The following is a 15395-nucleotide window of genomic DNA, read 5'->3' as shown; positions in this document are numbered from 1 at the left end:
GGCCTGAATATTTGGTTTGTGACCATTCTCAGTGTTTTCTTCACCTTCAGCTGGAGTATCGACCATCTGAAACCAATTTTTGAAATGAATAGTCTCCTGATTCGGATGCGCTTCGAGTATGCTACGTAGTTTTTCAGCTCCAGGCTTGGGATTATCCAGTTCCCCTTTTGGGTTTTGCTATGGTACTTACTTTCGTTCCGCATTCTGTAAATCAACAGTGATAAAGGGGGCTCTCCCTCCAGGAAAACTGCCGGTTGCTGGGAATCTGCTTTCTGGGACTAGGCCTGTCGTAATCATTGTATTGCGATCTCTAGGAACTTCTGTCTCTGGATCAAATTTCGCCCGCAATCGATCGCCGACATCCCGGACCCTCTGGGAGATACGTCCTTGCCACACTCTCCGTCGAGCTCTTTCCGCGCCGAACCGCAATGAACTCAAGTCTGCGTCATCTTTGTTCTGCCCTATAAATCTTCAATGAAGTTTGAGCCATGTGTTTTGTTTCAAAATGCATTTAAGCCTTTGGGAGGAGGGGCAGACATACTCGCCGATGCATTTGAAAAGTTGCGGAATGTCGTTTTTGGATGTCCCTTGATAAACACGGCCGCAGTCATATGCGCCTCTCAGGTTGCGGCGGTAGAGCGCATCAGCCAACTCATCAATATTCGCTCCAGTGATATTGTGGACGGTGCATCGATCATGGCGATGATGTTGTGAAACTCAGTCACCAACATGAAAAAGGTTGAAGATATCGGAGGAAAAGCTCATAATGCTGAAGTTACCGAAGCTATCCTGTGGTTTGTTACTGCGTTTCTCCTCCTTATTCCTGGCTTGGGGGAAATAGCTGAGGAAGCAGATGTGGTGGCGGTTGCCACGACCCTGAGGCTTCTTGGTGATGCTGAGGATGTGGGTTTAACTACCTACGACATCGTGACCACGAAAGACCGTGGGCCGGGGGTGATATTTGAAGGCATCTTAGGTGGGCTTGGTGCCCTCGATATGCTGAAAGCTCCAGAGCTTTTCGGAAAGGCAGCGTCGGCAAGAAGAGCAATGTCAGATTCTGATATCGCGACGTTAGGAGATGAAGTTTCTGGTGGATTAGCGCAGGTGAAGCTTGTCAAACAAGACTGCTTTTAACGCGAAGGAACGACTCATTCTAGCACCCCATGTCAGATCGCAGCCGAAAATTTCGTGTATAATGACTGCTGGCAATTTATCGAAAGGCACTTCCGGGCTAAAGCTGGCAAAGCGATATGCCAGCCCCATGTCAGTAGTTTGCCAGACGACGAACAATGTGGCTGGCGTGTGATACCACAAATTAGCCGCCAATAGGTTGTGGATTTGCAGTTGAAATGAAGATTGGAAGATTGCTTGGAAAAATTTCACCCTTGATCTTCAGAGTTCTTCTGGCTTTCAGGGATTCTTTGTGTTTTGCGTTCTGTATTACCCCACCCCCTTAACTTTGATTCATCCCCCCCATTCGAGTGCGGATATAGGAACACACTCACGCCAATTTCTTTCTGGGGGGAATAAAAGAGCGAAATATCATGTTTGTGGACTTATATGTATGGAGAGGTTCACTCGTTATTTCATATTCCTCGTATGGTATTGGATTCAATCATCTTACTCCAGTGCCTAGTTATAAGCAGGCTCACAGTCAGCTTGGCCAGCCCAATCTCAACTTTTTCTATCCGCCCAACTAGTCTGTTGGTCGAAGATCTCTCTCCTTTCCTTTCATGCGCTTGAGGCCCAGTTTCCGGAGGTCGGCAAAAAAATTAGAGGCAGCCTCAAACGTTTCGTGATGGGTCCAGCCGTCCCTTTTCACAAGCCCATCAATACTATCAAAAAAGTCTTGGACTTCGTTCCAGCCCTCTGCGTCTACCATATGGCTTCTCAGTTCTTCCTCGGTGAAATGATACGGGCAATCGCCTCGGGTGGTTAGCTCTTGCCAATGTCTATTATACTGTCAGCTCTCGCCAAATCCTGAATATCTACAAAGTCATACCTTTCAATTTGGATCAAAGACTCCCGGAAGGAAACAATTTCATCGTCCCAAGTATTTCCGGCCAGCTCGACCGCAAGGCACCTTGTCTTTCCATGGTCTAAATGAAATGCTTTGGCAAGCAAAGAGTTCTGTTTCTCTGTTTCCATCAAATAAAGCTGGAAAAGTGTCGATTTGAAAATCTGTCGCTTAATTTGGACTTGCTGCTCAGTATCAAGATCGTCAAAATTATCTGGACGATTGAGTAGAATACCGCCTTGATAATCAACAAGCGGAGATGGTTGTGCTTGAAGAAACAGCGGCCCAGTCCACGAGCTTTGCCAATCAATAACGGCTGTGATACGATGGTTTTCAACGAAAATATTCGAGGAGTGGAGGTCACTATGCCATAGCGTGGAGCGATTTAGGGCAGGATCAATATCGATAAGGCAGGGCACAATGCTCAAATATTTCTCCAGCAGCTTCAGATGTGCCTGCGGATTATTTTGTGCGAGAGAGACCATCATAATGTCATCAGGGGTCTTCGAAATAGCGTACTTTTTTATCCGCTCGACTTCGCGCCAGCCAACATTCGATGCATACTCTGTAGGACTTGACCCTATGATACAATTAGATGACATTGCTTTGAATAGGGTCAGAAAGGACTTACAAGGACCTCGCGATATGTTCATGGTAGAGCGTTCCTTTTTCCAGAAATCCCTTTGAACAGTGGGGCCAATGGTGAATTTCTTAGAGACCTGCTCTTTTATATCATTGGAGACCACACTCGTGATCTGAGCTGGTACCGCGCCATCTATCGCGTCACTTGCGAAGTAGATGCTGCCGTAGCTAATAACGAAAGGGTGAGCGTGTAGACGCACCAATAAAGGCCATTGAAAACATACTGTGAAAAAGATACTGATAGCATCTTCGTTTCGATGGCAACAACCTCTCTCATGATAGCAAGTTTTGCTTCTGGATCCAAGTCATCCCATTGAGTCGCTAACTGTATCCCAGTGGCTTCTTCCATGAAGATATATTCTGATCCGACGGGGTTATTGGAGGTAGCACTCCACCCGATAATTCGAGGGACGGGTATCTGCAAGATGTCTCGGGCCTCATACGCATATGAGCATTTTGGTGTTTCAAATTGGTAGAAACAGACTCACAAATTCCATAGTCGCAACTTCCGAGGCAGTCGCGTAGAAGGCAGGACCAGCATTGAGATTAGGGATACGTGCGAGGACTGATTTCCCATCATTCATTTTGAGGCGGAATACCTTATTGAAGCCCCCTTCTGCTAGCTTCGAGATCGACTCGCAGCTCCCGGAACCTACAGCGTGCGCTGTCAATGTTTGAAGCTGGGAAACGTCGAAAGCCTTATACCTGTCTCGAAGCTGCTGTTCTTCGTCCCAAAGCCATCGCCCGCTGGTATAGTGGAAGAACCGCTCCATGCTAGTATTATCTAATGTCATTCTGCCCTGGTCGGTCATTATCGTGCGTGCAGTGAAGGTCGTCTGCTGGAAATTGCGACTGGGTGCTCTGGTGAATTGTGACTGGAATGACGGCCGAGGAATTACGGGTCTCCTTGGCTGGAGTATAGGGACCACATGGGGCTTGAAGGAGTGCATGAAGTCAAGCGTCTCGAGAATTCTGGCCTTGACAGAGATGCCGATCTTGAAAGGTTCACGGACATGGCACACGAGGGTCTAGAGGGCGCTATTTTGATGGTCGATGCCATGGCAGTCTGGGGATTTGGGCGAGTCTGCTTCTAGCATGCTAGGGAGCGATTGGAAGATGGAGCGTTACATGGCCTGTGGTTAACGAGGCGAATCTGATCAACCACGTGGCGACAAGAGACAATCTACTTGCAGCCTTGAAAATCAGGCGTCGGCTGGGCTCCTACCAACGCTGCTTTGATATTCCTGCCGAGCACGAATCCCTTTCGATTTGCCACGCGTGGTTCTCGACACCGTGCGCATGCATGTTTATCTAGGGCATCCTACTCTGTACAATGAATGGGTCTCGCTAAGGTGGAAGGCAATCTTGCGGGGTCAGCAGCGAGATGCCCTAATAGGAATAGTGTGAATAAGAATAATGCCCAGGACTACCGCCTACTCTCATATCCTGCTAGTTTCTTTTCAGGTTTGCCTATAGATGGCACCATAGTAGTCCAGGATCTTGCTTCAATGAAAAGAGAACAGCATCGGCTGGCCACGGCTATTAGGGTCTCTTACAAGGGGGCCCATTCCTGGCATATGCGAACTCTGTGAGCCGACAGAGTCCCCAAAGGAAGCAAAGTTGCGGCACGCGATAACGCCATCCGAGCTAAGGCTGGCCCATCCATTTAACCTTGTCTTAACTGTGCGAGTACCCACATATGCTTGCAGCCCGATGTAACTCTCGGTGGACGCAGTCCCTTCGCTGCGGTCCACCGGTGGCTATCATTGGTTACGTCTCTGAGTGCGCGATTGCGCCATCGATGCTCTTTTGTAATACTGATGCGGACTGTTAGCGATGAAATTCGAAGGAAATAGCCTAGGAAGGCACGAAGTCTCTTAAGATGACTTGATCCCAGTCATCCTCCACCTGGTTCTTCTTCTGTGTTGCGAAGAAAAAGGTCCTTTCGTTACGCCACTGCCATCAAGAAGGCATTTGGGGTCCCGCCACCCCCTGGCATCTTAAGTATCTCTGCGACACGACCTTTCCTAGCAGTCCTTCCCGATGACTTTCACCGGCTTGTTCAAAAGACGCAATCAGGACTCTCAGGAGTCTGTCATCACAGAGACAAACATGGGCGGTCAATCAGTAGTTACTGCTACTGACGATATTATGGACTCCAAGGAAGGCACTGTCGCGACTGAAACGCAAGCGATTGAATTAGAAAGCGAACAAAACCCAGAAATCGCAGCCCTACCCATCCAAGTCCGCCAGACAGTTAGCCTTGAAGACGATCCAACACTACCGACCATTACATTTCGGTACTTTGTGCTTTCTATCCTTTTTGTCGCCCCCGGTGCCTTCTTGTCGCAAATGAGTTACTTTCGTACCACTCAGGCCCCATATTCTGTGTTCTTCGTCCAGATAGCCTGTCACTATGTGGGTCATTTTCTTGCTAACTGGCTGCCCTCGTGGAATGTCGGTCTTCCGGGAACGAAGTGGATGTTCAATTTGAACCCGGGTCCCTGGAGCATTAAGGAGCACGTCCTGGTGACTATCACGGCCGCATCTGGTGCTACGTATAACCTGGGATATGCCCCGATTGTGCTGTCTGAGCTTTGGTACAAGGAACCAGTCAATCCAGCGGTAGCCATCTTCTTCATGTGGGCTATTGTATGGATTGGGTATGCTTTCGCTGCAATTGCCAGAGAGCTTCTGCTTCCCGATCCACAGTATCTATGGCCACAGGCGCTGATGCAGACCCAGCTTTTTGAGACATTCCGTAAAACAGACAACTCATCTCCGTTGGCCCGCCGCCAGATGAAAGTATTCTTTTTTGCCCTCCTCGGAATGACCCTCTGGCAGTTCCTCCCGGAGTATGTGTTTCCATTCCTGTCATCTCTCGCCTTTCTCTGCTGGGTCGCCCCGCATAATGCAGTCGCGAACTTCATCGGATCTGGCCTTGGCGGTATGGGTTTTCTGAACCTTTCCTTGGATTGGTCTAATATCAACTGGAATGGATCGTCGATCTTGCTCACGCCATTCTGGACCCAAGTCATCTTATTCGCGGCATTCGTGTTCAACAGCTGGGTTCTCGTCCCCGCTGCGAAATGGGGAAATCTCGGCTCTTTCAAGTATGGCCTAATGTCTAATGATCTTTTTCTTGCGAACGGGACCACATATCCAACGCTAGATGTTATGACGCCAGACTACCATCTGAACCAAACTGCCTATGAGGAATATGGCCCCATGTACATGGGACTGCAGAACGTGTGGGGAACATTCTTTGCCTATGCCTCCCTCCCAGCTGCCGTCACGTGGATTTTAACATTTGGCTTCTTCCAAATCAAAGACAACTTTACCCGGGCTGTCAAGTCTCGTAAGTCCAAGAGTGACTCGAACAGGACGGGCGGAATCCATTACCAATACTCTGATCGCCTAAATGTTCTCCAAAGAAGCTACAAGGAAATACCGTTCTGGTGGTATGGCCTCTTGTTCCTTGTGGCCTTTGTCATCCTGATCACTTCCATTGCGTGTGGATATCTATGGATCCCAATCTGGACGCTGTTCGTTGGCCTGGCCAGTGCGGCTGTCTTTGTTCTTCCTTTTGGCTGGCTCTACGCTATTTCGAACTATCAACTTGAGTCTGGGTCGTTCAACGAGCTGGTCTATGGGTATCTGGTGCACACCAAAGCCGGTAGTGGCCATCAACATCCATGCGGACCCTCCACATATGGTGCTATTGCGGGTGATGCCTGGTATCGGGCTCAGTACATGCTTCAAGACCAAAAGATTGGCCACTATATGCACATTCCTCCACGGGCGGTTTTTTTCTCCCAGATCTGGGGCTCCCTGATTGGCGTTCCTATTAACTATGGAGTAATTCGCTGGATCATGGATACAAAAGGCGACTACATCTCCGGGGCTAAGACTGATCCCCTTAACCAGTGGACTGGACAGAAGCTTCATAATTCGAATACCCTTGGTGTACAATATGCTATAATTGGGCCGAAGAAGCTTTTTTCGGAACCTGAATTACGGCCTTTGCCATGGGCCTTCCTCGTTGGTGCAGGCGTTCCTCCCATTCTCTATGTGATCCATCGCTTTTTCCCGAAGCTGCGGGTAGATCTCTGGAACTTCAGTATCTTCTGTACCGGACTTTCGATGTTCTATGGAAATGTCAGTACTGGTCTGACCTCTGCCATCATTGGTGGATACGTTTCCATGTACTGGGCTTACCGGCGGCACTTCGAGGTGTGGAAGCGATACAACTACTTGGTGGCTGCCGCATTTGATGCTGGGTTCAACTTGAATATGCTCCTCATTTTTATATTCTTTGGAGCCGCAAAGGAGATCTCAATGCCCCATTGGTGGGGGAACAATGCGGACTCCGTGGAGCGGTGCTTTGCTCTGAATTCTTCATAAAGTGGAGCTCTATAGCCTCTTGCTAATAGGTGCCTATGCATAGCATTATATAAATCAATCATCAATGAAGTCATCATGATAATACATATCGTGACATACTAGTAGTTTCCTTAGCGGACTAGATTCTGGCTGTAAAGAACACAAAACCACCCCATAATTGGAAACACTAAATTTTGCCCGTACATACATATACCAGTAAGCATCACCTTGGCCGCCCGGGCGCCGGGTCGAGGCTCCCAGCATTTGGCAGAACATGCTGGCTCTGCCGCTGCCGCTGCTGGTTGCGCCGAAGAGCTTCTTTCATGCGTAGGTTTTCGATTTTCTGCGGCCTTACACCGTGACCGAAGCCTTCAGTTGGAGGGGGTCTGAGCTATTCTCCAGTATTGTATCAGCCGGAGGCATTTCGCTGTCGCGTTCGCTGTCGCGTTCGCTCCCGTTTAACTTGTCTGGCGTTAGACTTAAATATGAAGGTTCAAATAGATCATTCTAAACCATCTGTAATACTGATTCAACGACATGATGACAGGCTGTACAGTAAAGTAGCCAAATACATTCCTACTGATGCAGTGTAGAAACCGTGCGAGCAGACACCACCCTGGAGGTTTCTAAATGCTTACAAGTGAATTTGGAGACAAAAATAGATACGAAAAGAACAACCAAGCGACTCCCAATCAATCCATGTCCATCGCCAGGGTGATTTTCGAATTCCATTTATCCGAATCCCTTTCGGCCTTTTCATCCCTCCACAGAATGTCCACTCTCTGCCAAGAACTTTTCATATCGAGCCTTGCACTTGTACCTCCATGATTTGCCCCACAATAGAATGGGCAATCCCATAAGGACTGATAGAACAACCAGAATACCGAAGCACGTAAATGCCCAGCCATAATTGGTCGCGTCGATAAATGGCTGCACTGAGTACGATATGGCGAAATTTATCAACGATGAGCAGATGGCAAGTACAACCACAAGCTCCCCGGAAACCTGCAACGGACTCGTCAGCGTGTCTTGAAAAGATGGTTGTACATGAATCGGGGCCTTACGCCGTCAAAGCATTCCATGGCATATGCGGTCGCCATACTTGTGATGGATACTTGCTGTGCAATTAAGCAACATAGCGCAACAGCTATAGCTATCCAGTGATCTCCGTTCGTAGCAGCCCAGCCATAGGTGAAATAGCCTACGGCACCGAAGATGAAAGGGAAGATACAAGCCCAGACACGCATCTCGGGCTCTTTATACCCCTTGTTCCGCCGCGCAAGGACGATCACAACCCAGTCGGACAGGGCGCCAATGCCCATACTACCGCTGGTCAGCACGTCTTCAGTTTTGCTTCGTTCGTTTTGGATCCCTTACCCAATAAAGTTCCCCACTAGAGCTGCAAGGAAAATAAGCCCTGTCGTCCCAGCACTCCAATTATATGGGGCATCGGTCATGATTTCCGATATCGTATTAAACGATACGATGCCTGCCGTACAGCCAAAGGCGAACTGGATACCAGCAATTACAATATTTGGAAAGGCAAAAAGATAGAATGGACGGCGAAAGTACTGGAACCAGGTTGTTTCATCGTCAGCAAAATAATGGATCAGCGAAATCTTCTGCCTATAGCTTCGAATTGGAATATCTTCACCAATACGATGGCTTCCAATTGTCGATAGTGCGGAGTCTTCGCCGTTGGATTTCGATTCCGCCTTTTCCGTTGGGGTATCATTATCTTGATGTCGATGATCCTCTGAACTTTTTGGCTGCACTGTGTGTGATCCCATGAGGTATGTGAAGCGGTAGCGAGGAAACATGGTATCATCGAAAGTAAATATAAAGAGCAATATCAGTACACCCTAGTATTGAGGTTAGATCTTTAATGAAGCGAGCTCTGCAGTCTATGTCAATCTTACGCATGCAATAGCAACAATGGGTGAGCTCCAGCGCCATCCAATTCCATCCGAAATAAACCCCCCCCAAAATCAATCCGAGAATGGATCCAAGTTGCTGGAAGAAGATATAGATTGCAACCATACGGCCACGTTCATGTGTGAAAAACATATCAAAGATCTAGATTATTCTGTTATTGCCGGTCCCCAGGTAGCGAAGGGGCTTTCTTACTGTAAGCTGAATCACTGCTTGATAGGCTGCTGTACCAATGCCTTGGATTGCCAGCATGATGTAGTATTGACCTGTCCCAGTATAGAAGCCACCCCAGACGCTTCCACCGAGGAGGATCAGCAAGCTCAAGATATAGACGACCTTTCGTCCGATTTTCATCGCGGTAGGGATCCAAATGATGTTGAAAAATCCTAGAAGGAGATAGTTAAGAGCCGATCCGCCGTTCATATTGCCCAAACTGACGCCGGTGTCTTCGGAGATTAACGTCCAACTGGCACCCCAGTTGTTTTCCCCCAAAGGAAAAGACACAGGCGTAGAAAGATATGAGCAAGAGAGACCACAGCTTTTTGATTCGAGGCCAATTCTGGTATAATAGATTAGCTTCGTTGCAAATCATCATGACGGATGAATCCATACCAGAGGATCTGCCGGCGAACTAGAAGGCTGTGGAATAAGGACAATCTCCTGTGGTCCTGCATCGGTCGCATTTGACAGTGCTTGAGAAGCTAGAAGCCTCATGAGTATGTCTTTGATTCCAAGTACGGCTTTCACCTTTAACGTACCGTCTACCAAGTACACTGTCCCTGGGACGTCGGTCATGTAGTCATTAGGGTGGACCATGATGTCGTCTTACGCTGATATGAAAAGGCTAATCTACGGGCAAGGCACGCACTAAATACTCACTCTCGTGGGTGCGCTATGGACTCTTCTGCCCTTATCTTGCAATTCGTGAGGATCGAGGACTTGATACCAACCAGTACACAAAGGATGAGGGGTAAGAATGAACGATTGGTCGATATGAGAAAGTTGAATGGTATCTACTTCGACTGTGGGTCTGATTGGATGGAGGGTCGCCCACGGAGCGGCGCTGCGGGGAAGCGAACCTCGACTTGGAGGTTTGGAAGGTCCACGCGATGACCACGACTCGTCTGGCATCTTCAGATCGTCAGGTCGCATCGGACTTTACTCCGGCCATGGCCCTTGAAATACAGGATTTCTCTTTTCTTGGCCCCAAACTCCCATTAAACTTCTGCTGATCAAGGCTCTACAATTACGAATGCAATGGCGCGGCCCCTCGACACTACGTCTTCGATTCTAATCGTGGGAGGAGGGACCTGGGGATGTTCGACGGCCCTCCATCTCGCCCGTCGGGGCTATCAAAACATCAAAGTCTTAGATCCATACCCGTGCCATCTCCAATTGCCGCAGGAAACGATGTCAATAAAATCATGGAGCATAGGGAGCTGAAAGGTAAGAGAGAACATCATATCAGTTGAGACCTACAGATACTCATAGAAACCAGGCACAAAGCAAGATCCCAAAAGTATTGCTTTTGCAACTTTCACGCGAGCTGCCTTGAAAGGATGGAAGACAGACCCCGTGTTCCAACCGTACTTCCATGAGACCGGCGTGATTGTCTCTGGCCACACCCCGGCTCTCATCCAGCACATTCGGGAAGAAGAGATTGATTCCTCTGATGCTGAGTTTACTGCCTTGAAAACCGCCGACGACTTCCGCAAAACTATGCCTCCGGGGGTCCTGACGGGAGAATTTCCAGGATGGAAGGGCTGGTTCGGTCGGACTGGAGCTGGCTGGATTCATGCACGGAAGGCAATGATCTCTGCATACACAGAGGCACAGCGTCTCGGAGTAAATTTCATTACCGGGACGCCTGTTGGCCAAGTCGTTAGTTTAGTGTACGATCACGGCGACGTGACCGGAGCTCAGACCGCAGATGGGGTGGTTCACCAGGCACAGCATACGATCCTCGCTGCTGGGGCGGGGAGCGACCGTCTGTTGGACTTTGAGAAGCAGCTTCGCCCTACTGCTTGGACACTGAGTCACATCCGCATGACCCCCGAAGAAGCAGCGCTCTATAAAAACCTTCCGGTGCTCTTCAATATCGCAAAAGGGTTCTTCATGGAGCCCGATGAGGATAAGCATGAGCTGAAGATCTGTGACGAGCATCCTGGATACTGCAATCTGGTGACGGACCCGAACTCGAACGGAGAGACTCGAAGCATTCCATTTGCTCGTCACCAGATTCCTCTCGAGGCTGAAGCTCGAGTCAGGGAATTCCTTCGAGATACGATGCCACATCTGGCCGATCGGCCTCTTGTTTTCGCTCGGATCTGCTGGGACGCAGATACACCCGACCGAGCCTTCTTAATCGACAGACACCCCGAACACCCTTCTTTGCTAGTGGCGGTTGGAGGTTCCGGGAATGGGGCAATGCAAATGCCGTCCATTGGAGCGTTCATCTGCGACGCGCTTGAAGGAGCTTTACCAAAGGAATTGAAGGACGTGGTGCGATGGCGACCGGAAACAGCGGCGCAGAGGGACTGGAGCTCGACTCAAGGCCGGTTCGGGGGGCCAGACGTGGTCATGAACTTCCAGGATGTCAAGGAAGATGAGTGGACTCGGATTGACACCCCTGGTGATTCATGAATGGATCAATCTAAGATTGCGATTTGGTGGTAGGAGTAAAGGTTGCCAGTAGCAAAGGTTCGCTGTGAACAGGCAATCTCGATAGATATATAACATGCATGCAGCTGAACTCTGCCAGTATACTATTATTGTCAGAAATCACGCCGACTATTCCAGCACTTCTTTTGGACTGTAAAAGACCACTCAGCCTGAGATACCCGATTCGGCCTTGAACACTATCAATACCTTGTCAGCAATGACTAGTTATAGTTACTTCCAAGGCTGCCCGGTCCTCATTAAGTAATCCAATACGCATTGGCGGGCATCCGCGCCCGCTCGCGATGTCTCTCGAACAACTTCGGCGCGACCACCAAAATGAACCGTCCAAAGCCGCGTGGGTTAGGCCGAGGCTCGCGTCCTTCCTATCCATCTGTCCCCCCATCGAGATCCGTGAACCCTGGCACGGGCGTCAATATCGTGCTCAAAGCAGACCAACCCACCGGGCGCACTGTTTCAGGTACAGTCAGCGAGGTGCTTACGCGCGGTGATCACCCACGCGGCGTCAAAGTGCGCCTCGTCGACGGGCGTGTCGGCAGGGTCCAGAGTCTACGGAACGGCGACCAAGCAGACTCGCCGGGGATCGACGAAGGCGAAGGAGGATTACAAATACGAAGAGAGGGAGGCAATCCCGGTAGACGGGCTCATATTGCTGCACGCGACATGCGTCTCGATGGCCCGCAAGAGCCTTCACCGGAACCATTTGGCCTCGACGCGTATATACGACCAGCCAAAGGAAAGAAGCGAGGTGGGAAATCACAGGCACAACAGACTGCGGGGGAAAGCAACGATGGTAGAGCGGATGTCGCTCCAACACCGGCAGCAACCGCGTCATGCCCTGTCTGCGGCACATTTGAAGGCGATGAAGCTGCGGTGGCGCACCATGTGGCAACCCATTTCGAGGATTGACAGGCGGAAGTCTAGAGATGTCGCGCTCGAGATCTACCGAAGAAGGCGCCGAGAGGCTTTCCCCGCGTACCGGAGATTGCGATAATGCCAGGAGACGCGCAAGGACGATGAGAATAGATGCCTCGCAGTCTGAACGATATCTCAAGATGTCGTGGATTGGACCGAGTTGATCCCCATTCCAACATGCAGGTCTACACATAGTAGAACGCCAGCCTTTGCAACGGCCTTCATTACCACGAGGGCGGAAGAAGCATTATAGTCAACGAAGCAAGAGACCGGAGCACCTTCACAAGCACGAGAACGATCCACCAGAGCTCAACACCCCCGTTGAAGCGCTAGCGGCTAAGGAACCTTGCCTAAACCCTGAATCGACCCTCACTGCCCTGTCAAGCATTCTTTGTCCACCGTCTCCGCAGACATCTTGTCATCCATCGATAGACTTCGAGCGTGCGTGCAGCGGTTACCCTAGCTTTTCTGGGCCATGGCAGTTCAAAATAACAAACCTTAGTTGTATTCCAGGAATGATTTCCTTCCTCAGCATAGATCGTCTTGACTGGTGGAACCAGCCCTTGCGTGGACACGGCCATCCGAAACGTGCTTGGCACGCGTATACTGAGATGCTGCAAGGATTCTACCTCTTGAGAATGGCGTTATCAAAACATTAATCTCCTCTTTCGATGGTTCCAGATAAATCTCTACCCTCGACGAGGCCCCTGAAGAGCGTCATGTCAAACTCCCTGCTCGCGTTCGCGATAGCCGACCCGTTCGCTTGTCCAAGGATGGAATCGATCGACAGGAACCGATCTTGCTTTGAGCTTGGAAATTTCCCCCTCTGCGACTTCTCTCACGAGTGGTAGTTCAGCAGTCTGCAATGCTGGCAATGCCGTACTTTCCACTTGTCGCACTGGCAAGTGCCATTGGTGCATTGGCATCATCGCTTCCGGCATCACAGCTACTGCCCACAGCCACCATTGACTCGGGGCGATTGTTGGCACGACAACGTCACTCCCCTCATCGACAGTCATTGTAGAAAAGTACCTCGGGGTTCCATTTGCCGACCAGCCTGTCCGATTCACCCCCGCGAGACCCGCAAAGTCCTGGTCAATCCCCCGCGATGCGACAGAATGGGGCCCGACGTGTATCCAGACAATTGACAAAGCCTCTGAAGAATTTTACGACATGATTCATCTGCCCAAGCCCGCGGGCCCTGAAAGTGAAGACTGTTTGAATCTCAACATTTTCACCCCAAAGTCCGGCTCAGGCTCTAAGCCGGTCATGTTTTGGATCTATGGTGGAAACTTTGCGAACGGGGCTACGTCATTCCCTCTTTATGATGGGGCCAGCTTTGCTGCTGAACAAGACGTCGTTGTTGTCACAGCCAATTACCGTACGAACGTGTTTGGATTTCCAGGGGACGTCCCGAGAGAAGAATCAAATCTAGGGTATGCGTGATCCTGTTCCGTTGACGCGATGGGAATCAAAACTAATACGAACCACATCTAGTCTGCTAGACCAGCGCTTGGCATTGGACTGGGTCCAGCGGAATATCGCACATCTTGGAGGTGATCCCTCGAAGGTCACTCTCTTCGGCGAGAGCACTGGAGCGGAATGCATTGATGCATTGCTTACGGTTTCCCCCGACCCATTGCCCTTCCGCGCGGCGATTATGGAATCGGGCCAAGGCTCGATCAAATACCTCCCGGGCGAGGATTCGTCAACTTACTCCAAGTCATGGCAAACCCTCCTACGCCTTACCGAATGCACCTCCGATCCCTTACCGTGCCTGCGAAAGGTCCCCGCGGCTGAAATCAAGACCGCAATTCAAAACAATAGCTTAGCTTTCGGTCCTGTCGCAGACGGAAATGTCGCGTGGGCCACGGCTCCTCGTCTCAACCGCCTCAATTCCAAAACGGCCAATTCATCTTATGCCAGGGTCCCACTTCTCATTGGGAGTAATGCCGATGAAGCGAAACCTTTCGCCATTGGTCTCAATGATACCGATCAATTTCTCTGGAAAGTGGGGTTTGGCCTGACCGCGAACCGTTTTACGGACGCGTATCCCGTAGGCGCTCCGGACATCCATAACCAGAATGATCAGATCGCCGCGATTGCAACAGACCTGGTCTACCACTGCACCACGGCCACTATCGCAAATGATAGCTCTTTTGTCGATATCCCAACGTGGCGGTATTTCTTCAACGCCACTTTTCCCAACACGGAGATCTTCAAGGGAAGCGGCGCTTACCACAGTGCGGAAATCCCCCTTGTTTTCGGAACTTACGAGGGATCCACCGCTACGGTCTTTGAAGAACAGGTCAGTAGGGCGATGCAAAAGTCGTGGGCCGGCTTTGCGAAAAATCCAAGCGCGGGCCCTGGTTGGGACCAGGTGCCAACCATCGGGGTGTTTGGCGATGATGTGAGGGTTGGCATGAATGATGAAGGGAAGAAGCCTCTGAAAACGGCCGATTCGAGTAATATCGATAGCAGATGCGGGTTGTACGAGGGCATCTATAACCAGTACATATATTCGACCTATTAATCGTAATACACAAGAAGCCCAGTGCTTTCCCCTCCTGGCGGGCTAATCATTTTGAATTTGAACTTCACCATGCCCACAAACGTATCTTACGGGCGGATAGAACAGCATGCCCCAACCCTGGTCTTCATGCCGTTCAGCCGTGCTCAAGCGGCTGATAATTCATGGAGTCGATATTCCTCTGGTTTCAGGATCTGAGTTCTGGGGCAAAGGTATTGCTCGAGAGGCCGGTCAGGCCAGTATGGCGCGAAGAGATTTATTCCCGAGACAAAAAATAGCCATGTACAAAGCGCCAGA

General features: G+C 50.0%; 8 protein-coding genes across 8 annotated transcripts; 5 read left to right on the top strand and 3 right to left on the bottom strand.

Annotated features, from left to right (window-relative positions):
* Window positions 1–729: 729 nt before the first annotated feature.
* N7468_007745 (uncharacterized protein) lies at window positions 730–1134 on the top strand (the record flags this gene model as incomplete). Its single annotated transcript, XM_058477041.1, has 1 exon — window positions 730–1134. One exon carries the CDS (start codon window positions 730–732, stop codon window positions 1132–1134), a length of 405 nt encoding a protein of 134 aa, XP_058329931.1.
* A 562-nt stretch (window positions 1135–1696) lies between these two features.
* N7468_007744 (aminoglycoside phosphotransferase family protein) lies at window positions 1697–3471 on the bottom strand (the record flags this gene model as incomplete). Its single annotated transcript, XM_058477040.1, has 5 exons — window positions 1697–1952; window positions 2003–2597; window positions 2649–2827; window positions 2884–3077; window positions 3148–3471. The coding sequence occupies 5 exons, from the start codon at window positions 3469–3471 to the stop codon at window positions 1697–1699; spliced, it is 1548 nt and encodes a 515-aa protein (XP_058329930.1).
* Window positions 3472–4702: 1231 nt separating this feature from the next.
* On the top strand, window positions 4703–7063 carry N7468_007743 (OPT family oligopeptide transporter; the record flags this gene model as incomplete). The annotated part of the gene is made up of 1 exon (XM_058477039.1): window positions 4703–7063. One exon carries the CDS (start codon window positions 4703–4705, stop codon window positions 7061–7063), a length of 2361 nt encoding a protein of 786 aa, XP_058329929.1.
* Window positions 7064–7798: 735 nt separating this feature from the next.
* Window positions 7799–9790, bottom strand: N7468_007742 (putative MFS transporter; the record flags this gene model as incomplete). Its single annotated transcript, XM_058477038.1, has 7 exons — window positions 7799–8047; window positions 8107–8365; window positions 8420–8904; window positions 9170–9360; window positions 9413–9533; window positions 9587–9675; window positions 9733–9790. The coding sequence occupies 7 exons, from the start codon at window positions 9788–9790 to the stop codon at window positions 7799–7801; spliced, it is 1452 nt and encodes a 483-aa protein (XP_058329928.1).
* A 608-nt stretch (window positions 9791–10398) lies between these two features.
* On the top strand, window positions 10399–11617 carry N7468_007741 (NAD(P)/FAD-dependent oxidoreductase; the record flags this gene model as incomplete). The annotated part of the gene is made up of 2 exons (XM_058477037.1): window positions 10399–10420; window positions 10533–11617. 2 exons carry the CDS (start codon window positions 10399–10401, stop codon window positions 11615–11617), a joined length of 1107 nt encoding a protein of 368 aa, XP_058329927.1.
* Window positions 11618–11971: 354 nt separating this feature from the next.
* On the top strand, window positions 11972–12562 carry N7468_007740 (YwbE family protein; the record flags this gene model as incomplete). Its single annotated transcript, XM_058477036.1, has 1 exon — window positions 11972–12562. One exon carries the CDS (start codon window positions 11972–11974, stop codon window positions 12560–12562), a length of 591 nt encoding a protein of 196 aa, XP_058329926.1.
* A 728-nt stretch (window positions 12563–13290) lies between these two features.
* On the bottom strand, window positions 13291–13587 carry N7468_007739 (uncharacterized protein; the record flags this gene model as incomplete). The annotated part of the gene is made up of 1 exon (XM_058477035.1): window positions 13291–13587. One exon carries the CDS (start codon window positions 13585–13587, stop codon window positions 13291–13293), a length of 297 nt encoding a protein of 98 aa, XP_058329925.1.
* Window positions 13588–13741: 154 nt separating this feature from the next.
* On the top strand, window positions 13742–15101 carry N7468_007738 (uncharacterized protein; the record flags this gene model as incomplete). Its single annotated transcript, XM_058477034.1, has 2 exons — window positions 13742–14004; window positions 14066–15101. 2 exons carry the CDS (start codon window positions 13742–13744, stop codon window positions 15099–15101), a joined length of 1299 nt encoding a protein of 432 aa, XP_058329924.1.
* Between the last annotated feature and the right edge of the window lie 294 nt (window positions 15102–15395).

The sequence above is a fragment of the Penicillium chermesinum genome (assembly GCF_028974085.1).
Source record: "Penicillium chermesinum strain IBT 19713 chromosome Unknown utg000005l:1.0-4115287.0:1.0-4118363.0, whole genome shotgun sequence".
In the NCBI taxonomy this organism is placed as follows: domain Eukaryota; kingdom Fungi; phylum Ascomycota; class Eurotiomycetes; order Eurotiales; family Aspergillaceae; genus Penicillium; species Penicillium chermesinum.
This window is presented reverse-complemented; position numbering and strand designations above follow the sequence as displayed.